Source organism: Canis lupus, chromosome 6, assembly GCF_048164855.1.
Source record: "Canis lupus baileyi chromosome 6, mCanLup2.hap1, whole genome shotgun sequence".
NCBI classification, from domain to species: Eukaryota; Metazoa; Chordata; class Mammalia; order Carnivora; family Canidae; genus Canis; species Canis lupus.
In genome coordinates this window covers 76346887-76372124 of record NC_132843.1, presented here as the reverse complement: position 1 = coordinate 76372124, position 25238 = coordinate 76346887, and the positions used below count along the sequence as shown (strand labels likewise).

Sequence of the window (25238 nt, the reverse complement as noted above, 5' to 3'; positions counted from 1 at the left end):
AATATTCTATTCTTTCTTAAAGCTTCAGACAAATGACAAGATTCCCATCTGGCGTGTCACAAGATTCGCTATCTGGGGAAAATTAGCAGTTCAAGCATAGTTCTGAACTAGGTTCAAGGCAGGACCAGAAAAAAAGGATAATTATAATTTACTGCTCTGGAACATATCATATCTCTGTTTGTCATTTGTAATACAAAAATCTGTTCTCTAATGTGTGACCTACACAGTGAATGGAGAATATGTCATGAATATCACGACAGAAGGATTATCTGCACATGGCCTAGATATGAAGAATAACAGAAAAATATGAATCAAGAGTCTGGCAGCCTACAGAATGAGGAAAAATATAAATTAAAGATTAACAAAGAACAAAGAGAGATAACACTATTACAGGGCAATGAGAGAAAGAGAGGATATGTTTTCTAAGCGTACCTTTAATAATATCTTTGCCAGGACAGTTGAAGGGAAAGGCTTAATTTGAGGCTATAGAAGAAAGCAAGAGATAGTTTTATTCCTGGTTAGTACCCTATTTAGAATTGGTAATCAATCTTCATTGTGTGGATTGATAAATAAGTACATGAAAAATGAATTTTATTAATAAATCCTCCTTAAATTAAAAATGTCTGTTGGCAAGATTTTTTGATAGTTTGTTTATTTTTTTTTAGATTTTATTTATTTATTCATGAGAGAGGGAGAAAAAGAGAGAGAGAGAGAGGCAGAAACATAGAGGAGAAGCAGGCTCTCTGCAGGAAACCTGATGTGGGACTCAATCCTGGGACTCCAGGATCACCCCCTGGTCTGAAGGCAGGCACCAAACCTCTGAGCCACTCGGGGGATCCCCCCTTTTTTTTTAGATTTTATTTATTCATGAGAAGATAGTTTTAATTTAAAATAAGTATCAAATATCACAGCCCAAAGTAAGTCCTATACCTATTGAAATCGTGAGATATGAATATAGTATGACTTACAGGATTAATAGAATCTGCTTGTATTGTGTTTGATTAAATAGAAATAGGATACATTCAAATCTATATCTACATGTATATCTATATCCATATGCACCTATATTAAATATATGAAAAATCTTCATAGGAGGCAGATAAATTATTCAGTATAATACTTTTCATCGTTTTATGTCTCAGTATGCTAATGTTTTGGCATAGGCCATTGAACCCAGGACCTTTAATGTTTTAGTTATTCAGTAAATATTTGTTGTGTAAATAAGTATCTTCATTGGAATTCATATGATGTTTGAGAATTCTTAAACAAGAAACTAATTAATAAAAGAGCTAACAGTTGTTAGGAGGTTTTTATATGCCTGACAGTGTCTAATCATTTATGTGGATTTCTCACATAATCCTCCTATAAATTCCCCTCCCCTCCATCCACAGTCCTACAAGATAGATAACTTTTGCCCATTTTCTAGAGGAGGTAAATAGAGCACATAGTCAATATCTTGCAGAACCAGAATTTGAATATTAACTGCTTGACTCTGGAGCATTGTGCACTTGACCACTGGGAGTTTCCATCTAATATGTGTGTGCCAGTGTACGTGTATGCATGCATCTATTTTGTAACAATCTAGTCTTTAGTCTCCCTAGTTATGAATATCAAGAATCATATTTCCTTTTTCCTGCACAACATCCAGCTCTGGGGTGAAAGTCATGGTAGTTGACTAAGGTAAAACTTGTTTTTTTTTTTTGTTTTTGTTTTCTTTCTAAGAATTGAAGTATTTTCCTACTTAATTATGCTTATCTTGATTTAAATGATTGACATTCAGTTTTAAATACTTTAGTATCGGTAAATGAAAATACATTTTATAGGAAATATGCTATTTTACTATGTATTTCCTTCGATCTAGAAAATGTTATTAGTTACAATAAGGTGAATGAAGCAAAGAGGTATTGGTCTGAAAAGGGTAGGAGGTTATATGGTTATTAGAAAACAAAGAGAGTCTTCCTAAATGGCTTTTTCTTAGATAGAGTTGGATAATTGTTATTCAAATCCTTGATGAAAAGTTAAAGTTAACCTAGGTATAAAAGTTTGAAGGCAGTTTTTAGTAGAATTTTTGACAAAGAAACTTTGGATACCTATTTCCATGTATATGTTTAATTTCCTTTTTTTGGCTTTTGCACATTACTCTTAAATTAATGAGGGAAATCTATTACACCTTTTATTGACCAAGCAAACACCTATCTCACTCTGCCCAGCTTCAAATCTAGGCTTTGTCATTGGCAGAGGGTTCGAGGAAAGTGACTGTAGACTACAGAGGTCTCCTCATCCTTCTGAAACTAATACAAAGAACCAAAATCCTTGAAATTTATGTTTCAAACAGCACAGTTCTCTTTATAGCAGAATATATTTGCTTCTCGGCAGTTATTTAAATCTTTCAACAATAAAAATTCATTTTTAATTTTTGAAAGTGAAGAATAATTTGATCAGAGTTCACAGTCTAAGTAGTTTTACTGGCAGAATGATTTCTTACTTATAGTACTTTCCCTAATTTAAGGAGGAATGATGAAAGAGAAATTTATTTCGAATTGAAATAATACATAAAAATAAATACCCAGAGAAGCATTCCTCAGCAGGCTCCATTATTCTGATAGCTATTCTTGGCTTTAAGTTTAAAATACATGCTCTAAGTTTTTTTAAAAAAAATCTTATTTAAAAATGAGATGATGATGTCTAAAGAGGCTAGACGTGTAACTTACCAGATTAATATAATCCTACCTTTCAATAAAATGACATCTGATTTAATCACCCTATTAGTATAGTTGTATTTCCCTTGAAATTTTAAAGCATCTTGCAGTGCCCCTGTGAGTTTGCTGTGGTGCCTGAAACATCTTAGTGTGCAGTATAGGAATCTCCGTTCTGCACCATGCAGCCGGCTTGTGACCAAGCAGCTTAGTGCATGTTCTTTGAGAAAAAAACGTTGATTCCCCCGTATAAAGCACAAACAGGTTGAATTTATAGTATTAATTAATTTTCACTTATTTGGGAGACAATATTCAAAATTAAGTAGCCACCTTTTTAGAAATTGATGGCCTTTATTATAATTAGATTAGAATTGACAATCCCCTTATTGCTACAAAATGGTTCTGAAAGTTTTACTGAAATGAATAAAATATGGATATTCTTATATTGTGTTACATTTTTCCTGAGAACTTTAGTATAAATTTAATTATATGATTAAAATTATTGTGAGGAATCTTAAGAAAATATGGTCAGCTTCTTTATTATAAAATTACATGTGTCATGGGTAGCAGAAAATGAATAGGTTGAATTTTGACTTTTCCTATAAGTAGTGTAAGGCTGGCTAAGTAAGCCTAGGTAACCATTTCCCTTGCCAGTGATTAGTTTAGGAGTGGCTGTGACCTTCTGGCTAATTAAACATAATGGGAAAGTCAGCCAGGAGTGGGGAGGGGCACTTATGGGAAAGGTTTCCTCACTGATAAAAAGAAGTAACAGAAAGAAATCCTTCTTTCACTGGACACTGCTGTGTCTTCATGCGGTGTGCTGAACTCTGGCAGCTTATTTTGTGACCATGAAGTAAAGTAGCTGAGGAGAAATACACAAACGCAGGAGAGCAAAGTGGAAAGGACAGAAGATTCTGGAGTCCTCAAAGAGGATATTAAATTAATCAGTCCCTGAACAAATCTTGTCACTTCTTGCAATGAGAGAGTAACTATTCCTTATATATTAGGCACCCTTAACTGATACAGTTAGTCTTACTCCTTAATTACGGATGGTATTCAAATTGAATCAAGACCCTTAAGGGTCTGTAGTATAGGCAATCAAATGTATCTTGGAAAGCCCTCCCTGGTGATTCTTACATCTTCTTATCTTCCTTGTAGTTCTTACTGCCTTCCCATTGAGAACTTCTGGAATGAGATAGTTATGAAGTTAAATTAAGAGGACTTGATGAGTGATTGTATATGGGAGTTAGGAAAAGGGAGGAGTTGAGGCAAACATCATGTTTTGGTTTGGGGAACTGGGTAGATGGTGCAGCTCTTCTAGGTGATAAGGGCTACAACTAAAATATTTCAGTTCTGAATTTGAGGTGTCAGGGAACATGATACTGAAGAGTAGTTAGATATATATTCTGGAGTCAGAAATAACTGTGTAAGACTAAGATTTGGTAGCTGTAACCGAAACTGTGAATGTAAACAAAATCACCTAGGGCAAATAGATACACTTTATTGGCATGGAAGAGAGGAGTATATGGAACCTTAGAGAACATTAGTGTTTCAATATAGGGTAGGGGAAGAAGTAGTTGAGACAGAGGAAAAAAAACAGTTACTGGTGTCAGTAATGACATGTCTCATTTCATTTTAGATTTTTCTCCAAGAAATTCTAAGACCTTTGTAGTTGTTGAGCTTTAATTAGGAGGTAAATTCTGTATATTTTAGTTTTTTTCAGAAAGTAGATTCTAAATGCTTTTTTCCCTTTTATTTGATCAATTTATAATGCTGAACAGTAGCCTCATGGGATAAAGCGTTAATAAACCCTTCTAACACTGGCAGTTTGCTCTCTTTTATGAGCTCAGTTTGACCATAAAAATTATTAATACAGATCTGGGATATGGTACCAAAAAACCCACACCCCAACATATAGATTTTCACCAGTCCTTATTTCCAGTCATTCATATGAAGGTAGATGTGTTGTTTTTAGGGAATATGTATATAGATATATGTGTATCATGCCCTTTGTATTTTGCTATTGATGTATATTCTATTTCATTCTTTTTGTCATTACTATTTTTAACATTTGACATTTTCATCAGTGTATTTATTTTTGTATAAACATAAAATATTTTAGAGAATTAAGATGGTTTGGAAATTTCAAATAACTTTTCTTGGCTGAGGAAATTAAGTATTTCCTGGAAACAAAAGCCTGAAGTAAACAGAGAAACATAACTTTTGAAGAATTTTATCTTAAATCTTTCACATAATCTGTGGATCCCAATCTACTGTGCATGTGTGTATGATACCAAAAACACTTTATGATGGAAACGTCAGACTTTATGGACAATTCCAATACATATAAAAGTACATTTTCAATTAACATTATTGCTAAAAGAATAAAAAAAAAAACCCAACAACTATTTGCATGTATCTTATTCTCCCTTCAACCTCTCTCTCTTTCTCTTTTCTTTTTTAACTTCAGTTTGAATAGCACCTGTAATTAAGGAAGAAAACCGAGCCCTGGGAGCTAGGTAGGACTTTCAGCTATTGATCTGTGTAAACCCAGCTTATACTGTCAGGGGAGAAACAGTCAACTGCTGAGCTGCTTTGTCACTGACATAAGCTGAGAGAGGATTTTTTTGTCTATACTGTTTATACACTAGTCTATAGACCTGCTGGCTGGTTGAATTTTAAAGAGTGCGGAGGTTTAAAGACTTGTCCCCTGAGGGATGCTTCTGCCAGTTGGGAAGCGAGCTGAGGCTGTTTTGCAGAAGTGTGTGCATGTGTGTTGCTTGTGGAAGAAGGGAGGGGGAGGGTGTGAAAGATTGAGCAACTAACTGGGAAACATTCTTCTTAATTTGAGTCTTAAAATTGCTGTGAAATATATTACTAATTTGGGTATATTTAGAAATAGGCAATGAGGTTTGAATATATATCTATTGTTACAAAAATTATATGACCCACTTTGCAGGGGGGGTTCATATGTGTCATAAATATGGTAAATAGCTTCACATTTTGTAACACAAGATAAAGATTAGCAATGGACAGATGAACTGTTCTTATTTGTAGTGAACTGTTTTCAGTGTTCAGTTACGTGTTCATAAGCAAACCAGGGTACTCTGCTTTAAAGATAGAAGGATTGCTTCTTTTACATGCTGCTTTTCTTTCTGCTTCAATGTTTTAAGGTCTTGAAGCTTTCTTAGGTATTAGCTTTGGAATTTTACAATGTTTTATTATTAGTTAATACCTTATTGCAGTCTACATTTTAAAAGAACATGATAAATTTTACGTTAAAACATTCAATACCATGATTCTGTAGAAGGCTTAAATATGCAGGTATTAATGGTTTCTCTGGATGTAAGTTTTATTGGTAAAGAGGTAGTATTTTTTGGTGGGGGTGACTACAGCATTAAGATATTTGCTCTTTTTTCTTTTTAATAGGAAACATTTTCATAAATCTCTGCTTTGTCTTGTAAAATTACCTAGTTTTGAACTTATAATATGATATTATCTTCAATTCTAAAACTTAACTTTTAGAATCAGAGTTAATGTTGTTTTCATATATAACAAAATAAATATTTTTGTATTTTTTGCCAAGTATCTGACAGGTATTCATATTTTGTTATAATTATAAGATGTGTGATTTCTAAAAGCTTTTAAAATTATTTTATAATGGCTATAAAATCACTGCAGATTATTTTCTATGTTTAATTAAAACATAATTTTCATATTAAGCAACTCATAAACGAAAGTGCACGGAATAGAAGCTATATTGTTTTACGTTTAAAGGCTTATTTTTAGATACACATTTTTTTAGAGACATGTTATTTGAGATAAACTTAGCGTTACTGTTGTTGAATTTACCTAAAGTTGAAACATACAAAAATGTTTCTTTAGCTATAGAAAGTCTTTTTTTTTTTTTTAACCGTTTTACTATGGGACATGTAGAGTTGTTATACCTCTCAGTAATTCATGCTGCTGCCAACTTCATTCCCTTTTCTCTGCCTGCATTTTAATTGAAACAACATTTATATTTTTGAGCCAGGATCTGTCAGAAGTCCCTGTGGCTAGTCTGCGGTACAAGTAGCAGCAGACGTAGCTTACCCATATGGTGCGGTGCTTCTTGTAAAATCCATATGGCCTTGTTGAAGGGAATCCCAGCGGGGATGTGAAGGGTGTTAATACCCTTCAGGCCAGGCCTTTCCCTCCTGGGGCTTCCGTGGCATTGTCAGTGCAATCTGCCAAAGCACCAACTTAATTCCTTTTTAATAATCAATTATTTTAGTCTAGGAACCTGTGCTATTTTTCTTAAGAAAAAACAAAAAACAAACTTTTTTTCTCCCCTTAGAAAAGGTCTCAAAAAAAAGTTTTAACTGCATTTTTAAAAATATTCTAAAGCTTTTTTCTTTTTAATTTGCATTTGCAGGAAGTACTACAGAGTGTGCCCAAGTTCTGTTTCCCCTTTGACATTGAAAGGTACTGTATCAGCCATCATTCACAGTAACTTCAGCTCATCTTAGCATTTTAAAATTGTCTCCTGTGTTTTTTAATAAAAAGGAATGTACATTCTCTTCTCTGCTTCTAACAATAACAACAAAAGGACCTGAGTTTCAAAATTAAATAATATTTGGAAGGAAAAAGCCTTCTTACATCATTGTATCCTTTGTTTTTTCCACTGTGGCCAGTTAGGAGAAGTCCTAAGGTTCCATTTCTTCCTTTTGTTCTTCAGGTACATATTGTAAGCACCTGCAGAAAAAAATATTACTAATCAGAGCCTTTGTATTGTGTCTTTTAAAATTAGATGTATATATCATGGTTTCTATCTCACTTCACCCTAATTGAAAAGACCATCTGTGTGATATTGTAAAACTCATGGGTAGTTGTCTCCCAAGAATAGCTGTATAGAAATAGTGTAATATTATGGAAGGCTGCAGGGAAATCCTCCCAGCGGTTTTGAAAATCTCATTATGTTTGTATTTTACTGAACAAATACTGAATGAATAGAGTATTACCTGTGTGTAGTTGGAGTTTCACAGAATATATAGGCCTTTAAGCATAAAAACAGATCATTTATTGTTTTTCATGTGATTTTCATACCCTATTATCAGTTTTTTTAAGAGTATGGTATGAAGGGTTTTAAAACAAAATTTATTTTTGGAAAATATTTGGCTTAAGTAAAGATTAGTAAAAATCTGAAATTTTACAATGTTAAAGATAATGCCTTCTGAATGATGGGCTAATTGATACTAGTAAGTATTGCTGATGAATGATACCCCTTTTTATACCTCCTTTCTGGGGCATCAGTTGTGCTTGTTAAAGTTAGAATTTTCAATTTAATAGCAAAGATAAAATACAGGAAGAAAAGCCTTGGAAAATATATTGTGAACATCAGGCTCTAGAGGGCACATCAGGAACTAGAGGTTGTTCTTGAAGTTTGCAAAAAATTTTTCAAAACTATCCATTTAAATCTGTATTTGTTAAGTGTTCAGCATTTGAAATGCACTGTTTCCTGACAGTTGGAAATAGTTGGTAGTGTTGGCACAGTGGTAGTAAAGGAATTACATAATTCTGGTGCCTGTTTTAGAACCAAAATTTAGGTGCCATGGATATTTTATCTTGAGACCAGGAAGCAGATGTTCAGTTATGGTTATCTAATGGCAAGATGATAGTAACAAGAAATGTCTTTATGTATTTTAAATGGTGATAAGGATCCAGTATAATGATTTATAGCGCACCTTACACTGTGGTGTGATTCCTACCATGATACTGTGATACCTAGGTCAACAATTAGCTAAAAAGTTCTTGGTAGTAAGCTTTTCTGTGGAACCTGTATTCTTATTTTGTACTTGGAAATCTGTGTTTAGTATATAGGCAGCTCTAGAAGAGAATGCTGAAAAATGCTAATAGTAATTTTTATGGAACTCTACTGGGTGAGAATGTCACCAGAAGCAACAATTAAACAGAGGTGCTGGTGGCTGCCATTGGATGCTAAAGCAGCCTGATTTGCTGTCTAAGCAGTCTTAAAATAATCACAATGAGAGAGACTGGAGTTGAACAGAATCAGTCATCATGTCTTGCTTCTCACTTCTACAGTCTCGGTAATACTATTTTCAGATTTATGAAATATTTTAGAAGTACTTTTAGGCATGTGCAAACTTACAGTGAAGTACGTTATGATTCTCTATTAACGGGTTAGTATATGCCTAATTGCTCAGCCTGGAGGGAGTTAAAACTTACTGTGATATTTGACTCATGACTTAGTTTACACATTTCACACTCATTTTAGTTTTAGAACTTAGTTCTAGATTTGAGAACCAATGGATTGGGAAGGTGAAACCAATGACACATGTAAATAAAGTCTTGCTTTGTTTTTCTTTAAGAAAATTCTCATTTAAAAAGCACATTAAAGTTTTATAATATTGCTGTATTTTAGAGTATCTCAAAATCAAGTCGGACAGCATTTTACCTTTGTACTGACAGACATTGAAAGTAAACAGAGATTTGGATTCTGCAGACTTACATCAGGAGGCAAAATTTGCTTGTGCATCCTTAGGTAAGTATTTGTAGTGAAAAGAAAATTAGATGCATTAATACATTAATGGTGTCTTTCTTTTCTACTTTGTTATGCTTAGGATGCTTAAAATATGCATATAATATTCTTAATTTGTTTTCTCTAGATCCAAGTAAATTGAAAAATAACTTTATTTTCTATATATAGCATCAATTAGATTTAAAGATTTACCAGTAAAAGTAAATTTTTTCTTGAAAGAATGACTCTTTTAAGATTAGTTTTTGTGGGTTTATTTTTGAAAAATTAAATATTAAGATGTGAGTCCAAATAATATATATGTTTCATCTATTGAACAGGATGCAAAAAAATCAATTAAATTAATACATGCTCTTTTTTATCACTGAGCCAGAATTTGGATTTTTGAAAGTGAATTACTGCTTTTTTTTTATTTTTTTATTTTTTACTTTTTATTTTTTTGAATTTTTTTTTTGAATTACTGCTTTAAAGCAAAGTTGTAAACTGATGATTCTGGGCAAAAAAATGTTTGGATATGTTTTATTTGGCCATATGGTATTTAAAAAAATTTTAAAGAGGTTTCCAACTTTATAATTTTAGTGAAGTCTTGCATAAAATTCAAATTTCTAATTTCTTTTGCTAAATGGGAATATTTGCTAATTGTGGTCTTGCACTTCTTGGTAGCAGCAGTATGCCAGAACTAAGCAGTGGGTTTTTAGCTGTGTCATGAATTTACTAGTTTGCCATAAGTCCTACCTGCCCTGCTTCAATCACTTACATCATTTGCCTTGAGATGCTGGCTGTTGACAAGGAAGGACTCTAAAAAGTTAGCTTTCCTTTATGATGTCTTGATGAATCAGAAATCTAAATCTATTCCATAAAAATAGGATTCTATACCATGATTATAATATAGATATTGGTCAGTCTAGCTTCTGTATACAGAAGTGTTTGTAGGAGAAGAAATAACATTTAATATGATAATTAAAATATTACAGAGAGGGCAGCCCGGGTGGCGCAGCGGTTTGGCGCCTGCCTTTGGCCCAGGGCGTGATCCTGGAGTCCCAGGATCGAGTCCCACATCGGGCTCCCGGTGCATGGAGCCTGCTTCTCCCTCTGACTGTGTCTCTGCCTCTCTCTCTCTCTCTCTCTCCCTGTGTGACTATCATAAATAAATAAAAATTTAAAAAAAAAATATTACAGAGAAAACTCTGATATGAAATTATTCATTTGCTGTTTAGCTACATTCATATCGTTTGTTGAGGTTGAGGTTATAAATTTACCCGGAACGTTTGTTAGAGCTGCAAGATTTTTCAATTTTTATTTGAAAGTAAATGCTTACCTTAGAATGTGGATGTTCCTTCATTCTTTCTTTAGGCAGCAACTTTTTCATTTGGATAATAACTGAATTTAAAACTTAGATTTTATCTGGGAGAGTATTATGCTTCAAACTATAGGTTGATTCTTATAATATGAAGCCAGTTGGTTGTGTAGTGAGAGTAGAGGTGACAGAATGGAAAATGGGGAGGAGGGTTCCTTTTATTGTTGTGTTTAATGCTAAAGGTTCAAAAGCTACACTTTAAAGGGGAGTAGAACCTTACCACTCTGCCCAAGGCATGTTTGTCCTAATAGAAAGACCAAAGCTGTTGGTGCTTTCTACTTTTTCTCTATGAATTTTTAAATCTTTTCATTAAAAAAGTCAAGTTTACCCCCCAAATTTAAGACTACTGCAGTGAACTCTTGTGTATATATCCCCTATATTGACAATTGTTAACCTGCTTTTCTCCTTCCTCTCCTTCCCCCTCCGTGCACAAACACATACATGCAAAGTCTTTATCTTTCTCTTATTGTTGTTTTTACTGACCCAGTTGAGAATAAGTTATAGACATCAGTTTTCTGTAATATTTGAACCTGCATTTTACAACTTTACCTCGCGGCCTCTAAAATGAGTTCCTGATATTCATAATTGAAGAGAATGAACTTTTGTCTTTGTTTTTAATTCTTAAAATATTTTGAATATACTGAACCTATTGATAATTAGCAAATAGTGGGGTGCCCAGGTAGCTCAGTCACTTAAGTGTCTGACTCTTGGTTTCGGCTCAGGTTGTGATCTCATGGGTTGTGAGATGTAGCCCTATGTTGGGTTCCTCACTCAGTGTGAAGGCTGCTTAAGATTCTCCCCCCTCCCTCCCCTTCTGCCTCTGCATGTGCATGCACATGCTTTCTCTCTCTCTCTCTCTCTCTCTCAAATAAATAAAATCTTTTAAAAATTAACAAATGGGTACTAAATGTTCAGAATAGTCCCTATAAAATGGGCTTATAGAATAAACATTCTTAGAAATTTCTGTTAAAATTTAGGAAAGCCTACATTATTTCAAAATATTTGCACAAACATGAACTGAAGCTATTTGTTAAATTCCTGAAAGATTGATACAGTATTCATATCTCCAACCAGGGTCATTAATTTGTAGGAAAGATTCTAAAACAGTTACAGTAATCAAGTTATTGCTATCAAACTTGTTTATGTGGAAGAACACCTGAGTGTCTTAGTACTCTTTGAATTTGGGACAGTTTTACTACAGGAAATAAGGCTTTACTGTATAAATGTAATAAAAAAATAAAATCATATATGCCAATGAGGAAAACTTTTCACAGTATGCATTATTGGTTGTTTTATATTTTTTAAAGAAGGTTGTTTTTATATTTGTTTATTTTTGTCATGTGATAGTGCTTTCTGGTAGATTAAGAAATAGTTAGCAAAGCTTTATGAAAAAAACAGAGGAGAATCTTAAAATGAGAAAATTCTCTTCTCCAGCTTATTTTTCCCTGGGAAATTTTCAAAAGTTGCCATCTCATGATTTTAATGGCATAACATAATCTTTGTCCTGAAAGACAGTGTACTATGTTGAGAATAGCCAGTAAATTAAAGACTATTTTGTTTTAATAGTGAAAGATAATGAAAATATAATGGAATTCAGAAGCTTATTCAGAAAGCTATCATAGGTAAATGCCTATCTATAGGTAATTAATGTATGTTTGTGAAAATAATTTTAACAAATCTCTTAAGTGCTATATTAAGGGGAATAATGGTGTTTTGAGTCCTGGTTTGTCTATGAACCAGATCAGGTGTCCCCCACTTTAGATTTAACTTTATAATTGTTGAAAAGGAGGATAAAACTTTAAACATACTGGAAGAAAACATTGTTGATTTTAAAAAATTACTGTAGAAGTTCCTGGGTGGCTCAATCGATTGAGCATCTGACTCTTGATTTCGGCTCTGGTCATGATCTCAGAGTTGTGAGATTGAGCCCTACGTCAGGCTCCACACTAGGCATAGAGCCTGCTTGGGATATTCTCTCTCTTTCTGCCCCTCTTCCCCAAAATATATAAATAAAAATGAAAATTATTGTAGTCATGAGTGCCTTTATTTTTTTTTTATTTTTTAAAAGATTTTATTATTCATGATAGACATAGAGAGAGAGAGAGAGGCAGAGACACAGGCAGAGGAAGAAGCAGGCTCCATACTGGAAGCCTCATGTGGGACCTGATTCTGGGACTCCGGGATCATGCCCTGGGCCAAAGGCAGGTGCTGAACTGCTGAGCCACCCAGGGATCCCCAATGAGTGCCTTTATATGCCTACTACCACTGAATCTTGAGGCCAAAAAGATTGGCTTTTTTGCCTGTATAATGATAAAAGATTTTGTTTGATGACAAATATATGAAAATTGAAAATACCAATAATTAACTGGTAGAAATATATTTATAGCCACTGTAACAGAATTAATAGCTGTGATACAGGATAAGTAGCTACAAGTTCTGACACAGAACTGAAGAATAAGAAAGACATGTGAGTAATATATTCACAGAGGAAATTTAAATAGCATATACACCTATGAATGATGCTCAGCCTTACTAAAGATGAAAGAAATGAACACATTAAGATTGGCAGAAATGAAATTAAACAAAATAAGCATGAGGGGAAACAGACACGTCATGTACTGTTTGTGGGACTATACCATGATATAACCTTTAGAATAGAAATTTAATAATATCTATCACATTTCTAAAATCTCATACTCGTTGATTCAGTTATTTATAGTTCTAGAATTTTAAATCTCAGGAATATTCCCAGTAGAGAGCAGTAAAGTGTGAACAAAGTTATCTATTATGGCGTGGTTTATAATAGCAAATAATGGGATATAAATGTCCTTCAATAGGAATTGATTAGGTATGTTATGGTACATTTCCCAGTCTCCCCTGGCAGCCCCGCCTCCCCCTACCAGAATGTTCTGTTTTTTTTCACTTATAGATTATTCTCCCAGTGCCTACAATAGTGCCTAGCACATAATGAATTCTTAATAGATATTTGTTGAATAAATAAATTAATGAATGAATGACAAACAGAATGGAATATTATTTATCATGGAAAATTATGTACTCATACAGACTCTAACTCAGAGAAATGTTTATGATATATTGTGAAACTATGAGAAGTGTCAAAGTAATATTTATGGCATGTTCTTACATTGTAAAGAATAATTTATTTATGTATGTAAATGTATTTACTTTAAGAAGTAGTTAACAATAAGAAAGATTTACATATTAATATAGGGTTGTTTATACCTATAAAAAAGACTAGAAGAATAGATCTCCAATTTTTTTGATCTCCATTTTTTTTTACTTTATGCACTTCAGCATTTATCCTTTTTTTTTTTTACGATGAATGAGTCATTTTAATCAGTTTTTCCGTGTTCTAAAATTCTGATGTTAGAACTATAAATAGTGCATTAAAACTCAGTGGGAATTTAACCAGATCATCTTTTGTCAGGTAAAATATATAGTCTGTTTGCAGGATAGGAGATTATTTTATTAGTGTGTTTTATTACAGGCACTTCAAAGGCAGTCAGTTTATCATGGTGGTATAGCAGAATTAAGAATGAAAAGGGTCGTTTCATTCCGTGCTCTTGAGATTTGGAGTCACAGTGTGTGAAAGAATGGCCTTTGGAAGAGAAAAAAAATACTGCTTCTGAAATGACTTTCCCATCACCATCGTGGAGCCTGAGATTAGTGTTTTTCCATAATTTCAACACAAAATGTTTAACATAGCAGAAACGGTTTGTGAGGTGGCAGGAGAAATGCTACTACATCTGTAATTTATTTCCTATTATTTGTTTCTCTTCCAACACTACTCGTTTAATTCTGTTGTATTTTGAAGGTGTAACGGAAGAAAATTTGTTTAGTTTCAATATAAAACCAAGACATAGAATTTAACTAGTAATTTTCTGAGGTAAAGAAGGAAGATAGAATTATCCACTGAACTATTCGCAGAATTTGTTAGAGCAATGAGAAGTCTTCATTTGAAGGCTAGTATGTGTGTGTGTGTGTGTGTGTGTGTGTGTGTGTGTGTGTTAATTACGAACTGTGGTGTTTGCAGGGGTTGTGAGAGACTCACCTATGCTAGTATTCTGAGTATTAACTGGTAGCTAGGTGTCCAATACTTTTGGAGTAATGTTTGCATTTGGTTTTGTGGGAGTATCCTGGTCTTAGAATTCAGCCTTAATTCGAAGGCTTTTTAGAGTTTAGCCTTAATTCTAAGGCTTTTTAGAGGTTAGCCTTAATTCGAAGGCTATTTAGAGTTTAGCCTTTACTAGGGCTAGAATTTTAGAAAAATGACAAAATACTTGCATAAGCAATACATAGAAAATTATGTCTTTATCCATGTTTTTCTGATAACAAAAGTAATATTTTTATTAAGGAAAATCTAGATGATTGAGAGAAGTTTAAACAAGAAAATAAAGGACTTGTATTTGTAACACCTAACTGTTACTTAAATTTTGGTATTTCACTCCTGTCATTTCTATGACTTGTTTAGATACATTTACAAATCTTTCTATTGGATAGCAAACTAAATAATTAACTGTAGGCTTTAGTCACAATTTGTAAATGAATGAATGCATGTAAAGCAGTTTATAAATCGGAAAAACTTCCAAGGCTTTCATAGTATCCTCTTTAAGTGTTGAGAGTTTTTGCACATGCTCAAGCTGACAGTTGGTCATTTCAGTGTTTTTTTCCTTAAAAGTTGAGATTTAGCACAAAGATAATTTCTTTTCTGATTATAGTTTTTAAAATAAGTTATTTATATCTTTACTTGGAATATATTTTGACTTTTGAATATGAAAAATCATAATACCTTGCCCATGATGCTGTCTCATGTAAAACTAGTGCATTTATATTGAATCATGCAATATTCTAGTATTCTATTGTGAGATAATACTGGATTAATTAATTAGAGGTCATTCTCATTAAATGATTTAAGATTTTTAGATGCAAATTAATATTTCTCTTGTTATCTTTCTTATTGTGATTGAATGTTATCTTAACAAAAAATTCATTTATATTACCTTCTAGTTTTTGTATTTGAATGATTTAAATTGTACATGAAAAATATAAATATCTCTTGAGTTTTGTTGATATTGAAAAGTTTAAAACATTTCAGGTCCTTAAAAGTCATAATGAAAATGAGATACATTAAGGATGGTTAAAAATTTTAATACAAGGTAAAATCAGGTACAAAAGTTGGTGTTTAACTTTGAATTTTCAGCCGAGGTTGTGTGCTTTAGCTCTTTCCATGACATATCTATTTTAGCTTTAAATAAGATTTCAAAAATATTCTGAGATATTACTAATTTAAATCTTGCCATTGTTTGTATTTAGAATTGCTTTCACAGGCTAACAAAAATGCAAGAAATAACTTTTTTTTCCTAATTTGATTCACATAATTTTAGAACTATAAAATTGTTGCCAATGGTTCTAAATGAAATACCCTAATAAGGAAGACAGATTGATGTTTAGGACCTTTGTAGTCCCTTCCCCTTCCCCCCTTTAACTCATACCAAACTTGAAGCTTTCACACTCTTCCTTTGGGCAAATCCCTTAGAAGCAGAATGTTTCAATTTTACACATTTTGTGTCAATTTTCCAGACAGAAAAACAGCCTCTAGACATTAGACGTTTTTCTACGGAAAGGCAGTTTCCTTAGTTTTATTTGATTACTATAAGTTAAGGTTCCTGCTGATCACTTAGACTGTTAGTGGTTACTTATTTGACAAAAAACATTTCCTTTCCTTTATTTAACCTTTGACTTTTGAATGTAAAAGTTTTATCAGCCCTATAGTGGAAGCACAAGTGTGGGGGGGAAGTCTTCTTACTGCCACAAAATGGATTCATGACTTTATATATACTCTGTGTTTTGCTTTATGTCTTTATGAAAAATTAAGAAAATAGTCTTATAACTAAACTTTGAAGAATCTCTTGACTTCTTAAGAAATAATTGGTCTTAATGTTTTACATTTATATATGTGTGTAAGACTATGAGAGTCAATTATTCTTTGTTAAGAAAATTACATTTTCAGGTTTTATAAGATTCAGGTAAAATATTAAGCCATTATAGTATGTTGAGTACAGTTTTTTAACTTTCTAGGATTTTTGTGGTTGGTTGTAAGAGAACAAATTTTTACTGTCTTTGAGTCTATAAAATTTAGTGAAAAAATATTTTTTTTTTTAATTTTTTTAGTTATTTATGATAGTCACAGAGAGAGAAAGAGAGAGAGGCAGAGACACAGGCAGAGGGAGAAGCAGGCTCCATGCACCGGAAGCCTGACGTGGGATTCGATCCCGGGTCTCCAGGATCGCGCCCTGGGCCAAAGGCAGGCGCCAAACCGCTGCGCCACCCAGGGATCCCTGAAAAAATATTTTAACTTATTGATAATCAGTTTAAGGGCTTATATATTAGTGAGAAATAGCTTTGAACATATATTGTTTGAAATTATCTAAAAAGCCACAGAAATAAAAACCTGAGAATAACATTTCTTACCCAGTGAGGTAAGTTTATATAATTTATAATGTTTTATAAATCTATAACATTTATAATATAGATGTTATTTTTGCTATACATTTTGTCTTTAAAATTTACAGTGTAGGGACACCTGGGTGGCTCAGTGGTTGAGCCTTTGCCTGGGGTCCTAGGATTGAATTCCACATCAGGCTCCCCGAAGGGAGCTTGATGTTTCCTCTGCCTATGTCTCTGCCTCTCTCTCTCTGTCTCTCATGCATATATAAATGAAATCTTAAAAAAATAAATAAAACTTACAATGGAATCTTGTTAAATATTTGAATTATTGTCTACTTTGTGTACTCCAAACCATTTTCTTTGTCATATAAAAGAATGAGCAGGACTTCCTGTTGAGTAGTTGCTTCATATCAAGGATTGTGGATGCAATTACTTACAGGGACCAGGAAGGAATTCAAATGAGATATGTAGGGTAAGTGTCTGACAGTTAGAAGTTGGGGTTAGTGTGGTGATTCAGATAGGACATGCCATATGCAAAGACAAAAGCCATTACACAGCTCTAGGTACAGAGTGAAAAATATGTGACCAGTTCTTTTGATTTTTAAGAGGAACAAGAAATCCAGATCTTTAAGGGAATTATCTCAGATTTAGAAGCTGGCAACTTATTTGATTAAACAAGGGGGTGTTGACCAAACAAAATATGCCCATGGGCTAGAGATAGTGTGCAAGTAGTCAGTTTACACCCTCTACTCTAGATGCTATTGTTTATTAGCAACAGAAAATGTTCCAGCTTCCCTGACATTTCTAGGAGCATGACTAGGTTACAGAATAGCTCCACTTTGATATATGATGTTTTTATTTAAAAATATGAATGACTTCCATTCTTAAGAAGGAATTGTTATCACCAAGAATCAGTATATGTTATAAAATGCATGTTGTGTGTAACTAAACTCAGTTCTTCATGATGACACTGGTGTATCAGGCAGTGCTGTAAAAATTAGAGTCTTCCACTCTCTCTCATGAACAAATTATGTAGAGATAAAAATATTGCCTAGATAATAGATAATGAAGTTATGAGTCCTTCTATTGGTTAAAATATCATACTTAGATTATTGGTAGATAGACTTATGTTATTTTGAGAGGGATCTTGTACTATATTGAGGGCCATGTCCTTTTTAAAATTTTTATCCACAATGATAAACGTAGAAGCAGTACTAACATCTACAATTGGAAGGAATTACCAATATATTAGATAAAAGAGTTAAACAGATCTTTATCTGCTGAGAAATTCGCCCATATGAACAAAATATAATTTGAAAGGCATAAAAGTAATGCTCTGAATATTAGTTAAACAGATTTGGAAGATAGAATTTGCTTCAGTGGACAGAAATTATAAGTAGACTGGTTTAAGATTAAGCCAGAATATATTTTGTCATAGTTTATTTAGCTGCCTGAAAATGTCTGGTTATTGGACATGTTTATTCAAAGATTAGATATAGAACTACATGCCTGCATTGGGTGATAGGCTATCTATAGAGAACACCTGAGCAAATATTGCTTAGTCAGATGGATCAAGAGTTCTAATCTCAGGCTTGCCATTTGGTAACTTTGTGACCCTGATCCTGGGTAAGTTGCTTTACTTTAGTCAATTACACATTATGGCATTATTTTAATAATTAAGTGAGATAAAGTACCTAGCATGTTTTCATACATATAGTTAGTGTTTAAAAAGTTTTATTCCCTGTTCTTCCAATTATTTTAACATACAGAATGTCATCCCTTAGATTCTGCTGTCTTCTCCCTAGATAGACATAGGACATGTAACTGACTAGTTCCATGTTCTATTGCAACTTTGTTGCAATAGTTTTTTTTTTTAAAGTCTGATTTATAGATGAAATCATATTAGAGGTAGTTATAAAACATCATAGTGTCTAGCAGTGCTATAAACATAATAGAATTGAGTGTTGAATCTGATGATTAAAAGAATGAAGATAAGAACAAAATCCAACATATCCTGTATTAAGAACAAACGTAATCTGGTACCAGGATGAAGTTCAGCCAGAATTGGTATTCTTGGAGATTATAAAAAATAGCATTGATTACATAGATAACAAAATATTTAGCACAAATAAGAACTATTACGTTTTGAGAAGTAATCTAAATATTATTTAATTCAATTTGTTTTATTTTCAAAAACAGTTAAATAATCTTACAGATAAATTATATTTATATAAATTAGCTTTTGTGAAACATTGTTTCAGTTAATCTTCACAATTTGAAAGAAAATGGAGAGGGGAAGAAAACTAATGAAAACTAATGTAAAGATGAAAAAACCAGAACACAGAAAAGTATTTGCACTGTTGGTGGGACTACAAACTGGTGCAGCACTGTGGAAAACAGTATGGAGATTCCTCAGAAAGTCAAAAATAAAACTACTATGTGATCCAGCAGTTGCACTACTGGGTATTTACTCAAAGAGTACAAGAACACTAATTCAACTGGATATACACACACCTCTGTGTTTATATTAGCATTATTTACAATAGACAATGTATTGTCAGCCCAAATGTCCATCAATAGATGAATTGATAAAGATGTGATATTTATATATATAAATAAATAATGGAGTATTATTCAGCCATAAAAAGTATGAACTCTTTCTATTTGCAATGACATGGATGGACCTAGAGAGTATAATGCTAAGTGAAATAAGTCAAAGACAAATACCGTATGATTTCACTCATATGTGGAATTTAAGAAACAAAACAAGGAGAAAAAATAGAGGGAGAGATAAAGCAAGAAACAGACTCTTAATTATAAAGAACAATCTGATGATACCATAGGGGAGAGTGGTGGGTAGTTGGGTTAAATTGGCGATGGGGATTAAGGAATTTATTTGTTGTGATGACACCAGGTGATGTATGGAACTCTTCACTTACTGTATTGTACACCTGAAGCTAATATAACACTGTATGTTAACTAACAGGAATTAAAATAAGAACTTAAAAAAAAGAGAAGCATTCAAGGCAAAAAGAATTCTTGTGTAGACAAAGATTATCTCACTTTGTAGTAACTTAGAGTTATCAGATATTTATTGTAATTTTTATTTTTATAATGGTCCAGGAAGGAAGAATTAAGGTCAAAAAAGTTTCACATTATTTGAGTAAGGTGGTAATGACAGTGTAAGAATTAACAGGTAGACGTGCAACTATCTAAAATCAATAAATTTTGCTTTATTTAGACATTTTTGAGAACAAGACAGAAACAGATCAGCATGCTCATTGAATAGATTAGGTCTCCTCTTAATGTGAACATACAGATTTGAACTACATGACATACTGAAATTTTCCTGAAATAACACTTTCTTCAGGCCATTAAAAGTTGAAATATGAATATGAAATGCTTGCATATGTGAAAGAAATGGCACTCTGTCCAAGGAAGTGTAGTGTGCTTTAGTAGAAGAACATTCTCCATGAAAATTATTTCGTTGAGTTATAATGAGTGTAGAAAATAAGATGTGGTAATTTGCATGGTATTGAGTTGAAAATTTAAAAATAGTATTATTAATCTTTTTTCTTTTTTGGTGAGAGGTATAGTAGAATAGTAATCTAGGCACTAGAGTTAGAGAGTTGAATCATTTAAATAAGAAAATTAAGAATACCAGTACTAACTTCTGATTTTCCAGTTCCCCAAGGCCGTACTTTGCTCCTTAGACCTTTGTACAATTTATTCCTAAATAGAACTTTTCTTCCATGAGTTTAGATTTGTTTCTTATATCGTTGAGATTGATGCCCTGATATTTTAATATTTATTCTCCTATTATCCATTGGTTTATCTCTTTATTCTAGTTGCTAGGAGATATTCTTGATTTAATTTCTAATCTTTCTATTGATATTAATTTTTTTCAACTTTTATATTTTGAATGTCTAAAAGTTCTTTCTTGTCCAGAATTTTTTTCATCTCTTTTTTTTAGATTTCATCTTATCTAGTAGCATCTCTTTCTATATTAAGCTCCTAAGAATATTAATGATAACTTTTTAGAGTTCTCATCTGCTGCTTGTATTGTGTGTTTACTTGGAGTTCCTTTTATGTTTGTATTCATGTCTGTATATATTTCTCTAATATCTAGTGGTTGAGCCCTTCATTTATATTTAAGATAGAGGCACCAAACTGAATTAGAAACTTTGTATGTACAGTGGTGGATTTCATTCCTAGAAAATAGGACCTCTGAGGGTTTTTAAAGAGATTCCCAGACCAGTGTTTCAGGATCCTGAGGAGTGGGGTACAAATATTCCAGCTACTGGTCATTTTCTCTTTTATTGCCACCTAGGTTTTGGTGTTCTGTATTTTGCTAAGTCAGGTATCATTCTTTGTTTCCGTTTCATCTTTATAAAACCTTTCAATTGTGTTGCTCTCTTTTTGCTTTTTTCTTCATTTCTCTTATCCTTATTAATTTATACCCTTTTTATTCATTTACTATCGTTTTAGTGTCATTTCCAAACAGCACAGAGATAAATGTGTGTCTTCAATATACTAGATTTAACCAGAAGTTAGTAGTTTAAAATATCATAGGCATCTTTTATGTCACCTTTTATTATCATTAATAGTAATTATTATTATTTTAAAGAACTCTATAACAGTTCTACTGAATAAAGAGACTATACCCCACTGCTCTTCTGTTGTAACTTTAGGTTACTCTTGAATCAAAAAGCATCATTCATAGCCATTAATAAATCAGACATTATATGAAAAAATGCAGATAGAATGTTGTTTTCTAAGCTCTATTCATTGATTTTTAAATGAAAAATTTTAATTTATATACATGTACTCTTGTCAGGGTACAGTTATATAGTAAAAACATCATACTGTTTTCTTCTAGAAAGTAGTCTTATGTAGTAATTCTTTAAAAAAAAAGTTTTTGTTACTTAATACTTAATACACTGGTGTTTCTATGGTTTACTATATACTTCTATGTGAAGAGCATGCATTTTAATGAACAATTAACCTTTGAATAGATTTTAAATGTACTAATATCTTAATTTGTAATAAGGAGTACAGATTTTTTGTGTATAATTGAATTTTGGACAATTCTATTTTGCTTACATAAAAATTAGTTATATTTGTATCTAGTAAGGTGAATCAAAATGAATTTTCAATTATATGTATTTTTGATATTGAAAAGTTTTTTACAACTTTAAAATAGACTTTGTTATTTATATTGATGTTTACTTTGAAATTTATTATCCTACTTGAACATCAGTTTCAAAATAATTGACTAGGCACATAATTCTATTGAATTATATAGTGACTTTAGTAATCATAATAAGAAATAATTATGTCTTTATTTTGAAAGCATTTTAAAATTAGTTTTTATTTTGTATTATATTTTATTACAGTGGTTAACTTTTATTCTCTGAGTGCTTATGGTGCACTCATTCTATGTATACCATGATATAGGATTACATAATTTTACTACAGATATAAAATAGAAGTGTGTAATGAATAAATTTTATAATAGAACTTTGGATGATTACTATTTTGTGAAAATTATTAATAGATAATAATAAAATTTTACTGTAACATTAAGGAGAACATGGATATAGTTCTTTTCTGCCATCCAGGATTAAGCTGTTTGAAATAAAACAAATTTAATGTTTGTTATCTCTTTTCTTGATTCTAAATAATATATGTATTGGTTCTAAATAGTATATGTGTATACATTTTTCAAGTTTTTTTGTTTTGTTTTTTACAGTTACCTGCCATGGTTTGAAGTATATTACAAGCTTCTAAATACTCTGGCAGATTACTTGGCTAAGGAACTGGTAAGCTATGTTTTTCCCCTAAATTTTTTCTAATGTTGTAAAATACATGTAACATAAAATTTACCATTTTAACTATCTTGAAGTGTACAGTTCTACGTCATTAAGCACATTCACATTCTGTGCAGCCATCGGCATCATCTCTAGAACTTTTCTGTCTTCCCAAATTGAAACTCTGTGCCCCATTGAACAATAATTTTCCTTTCTCCTCCCTTGATCCCTGACAACAATCATTGTATTTTCTGCCTACTTGAATTTGCCTATGCACCTCATGTAAGTAGAATTGTATAATATCTGTTCTTCTGTGACTGGATTATTTCCCTTAGCATGTTTTCAAGGTTCATCCATGTTAAAAAAAAAAAGGTTCATCCATGTGTCAGAATTTCTTTCCTTTTTGAGGAAAGGAATTGCTGAATACAATTTCATTTTACGTACACATCGCATTTTGTTGATCTTGTCATCCATAGATGAACAGTTAGGTTGCTTCGATCTTTTGACTGTTGTAAACAGGGTTACTAGGAACACGGGTGTACAAATATCTGTTTGAGTTGCTGTATTCAGTTCTTTTGAGTATATATCCAGAAGTGGATTGCTGAATATTACAGTAATTTTATGCTTAATTCTTTGAAGGACTGTCATAATATTTTTCACATGGTGTCACCATTCTGCATTCCCAGCAGCAATGCACAAGTTTCCAATTTCCCTACATCATCCCCAACACCTGCTATTTTCTGTTTTGTTTTTGCTTTATTGAAGTATTATTTATATACAGTATATTAATTTCAGGTGTACAGCATAATGATTTGACATTTGTGTACATTGTGAAATATTATTACAGTAACTCTATTTACCATCTGTCATTACCAATTCTACAAAGTTAAAGATTTTTTTTGTGTGTGTGATAGGAACTTTTAAGATTTACTTTCTTAACATTTTTCAAATTTGCAATACAATGTTATTGACTTTAGTCACCATGCTGTACATTATAGGCCCTTGACTTACTTATTTTTTAAGTGGAAGTTTGTGCCTCTTGATTGTTTCACCCATTTCACCTATCCCCCAACCCTTTACCCTCCAACCATCAATCTAATCTGTTCTCTGTATCCATGAGTTTTATTTTGTTTTGTTTTTTCTATTTGCCTTGGTTTTTAGATTCCACACATAAGTCAAATCATATGGTATTTGTCCTGCTCTGACTTATTTCACTTAATGTAAGTGCCCTCAGGGTCCATTTGTATTGTCACAAGTGGAGATATTTTTGTTCATTTTTATGGCTGAGTAGTATTCCATTTTGTACACTACCTCTTTATCCATTCATCTTGTGATGGATACTTATGTTGTTTCCAAATTTCGGCTCTTGTGAATAATGCTGCAGTGGACAGAGGGGTGCATATATCTTTTCAAATTAGTGTTCTTGTATTCTTCAGATAAATACTACTTGGATCACATGGCGGTTCTAGTTTTGATTTTTTGAGGAACCTCCAAACTCTTCCATAGAGGCTGCACCAGTTTGCACTTCTAGCAGTAGTGTACAAGGGTACACATCTTTTTTCCACATCCTTGCCTATACTTGTTACTTCTTAACCTTTTTGTTATAACCATTATGACAGGTGTGAGGTGATAACTCATTGTGCTTTTGTTTTGTGTTTTCCTGATGATTAGTGGTGTTGAGAATCTTCTCATGTGTTTAATGGTGATCTGTCTTTGTTCTTTGGAAAAATGTCTATTCAGATCTTCAGCCCATTTTTAAATCATTTTTTTTGTTTGTTATTGAGTTGTATGAGTTCTTTATGTATTTTGGATATTAAACCCTTATTGGCTACATGGTTTGCAGGTATCTTCTATGCAGTATATTACCTTTTAATTTTGTTGATAGTTTTCTTTGCTATGCTTTTTAGTTTCATATAGTCTCATTTTCTCTTTCTCTCTTCCTTTCTTTTCTTTTCTTTTTTTTTTTTTTTTTTTTTTTGGTTGCCCTTGACTCTGAAGTCAGATTCAAAAAGTATCTCTAAGGCCAGTGTCAAAGAGCTTACTGAATGTTTTCTTTTAGGAGTTTTATAGTTTCTGCTCTTACATTTAATTTTTTTTAAATTTTTTATTGGTGTTCAATTTACTAACATACAGAATAACCCCCAGTGCCCGTCACCCATTCACTCCCACCCCCCGCCCTCCTCCCCTTCTACCACCCCTAGTTCGTTTCCCAGAGTTAGTAGTCTTTACGTTCTGTCTCCCTTTCTGATATTTCCCACACATTTCTTCTCCCTTCCCTTATATTCCCTTTCACTATTATTTATATTCCCCAAATGAATGAGAACATATAATGTTTGTCCTTCTCCGACTGACTTACTTCACTCAGCATAATA

General features: G+C 32.5%; 1 protein-coding gene across 10 annotated transcripts in view; it reads left to right on the top strand.

The window, feature by feature from the left end:
- DENND1B (DENN domain containing 1B) overlaps positions 1–25238 on the top strand; it is a 261096-nt gene that overhangs the window by 92156 nt on the left and 143702 nt on the right. For all 10 annotated transcript variants that reach the window (XM_072831286.1, XM_072831295.1, XM_072831293.1 and 7 more), the window contains 3 exons: positions 7111–7160; positions 9118–9237; positions 22809–22878. In XM_072831286.1, coding sequence (XP_072687387.1) covers positions 7111–7160; positions 9118–9237; positions 22809–22878 — 240 coding nt within the window. The remainder of the gene's footprint in view (positions 1–7110; positions 7161–9117; positions 9238–22808; positions 22879–25238) is intronic.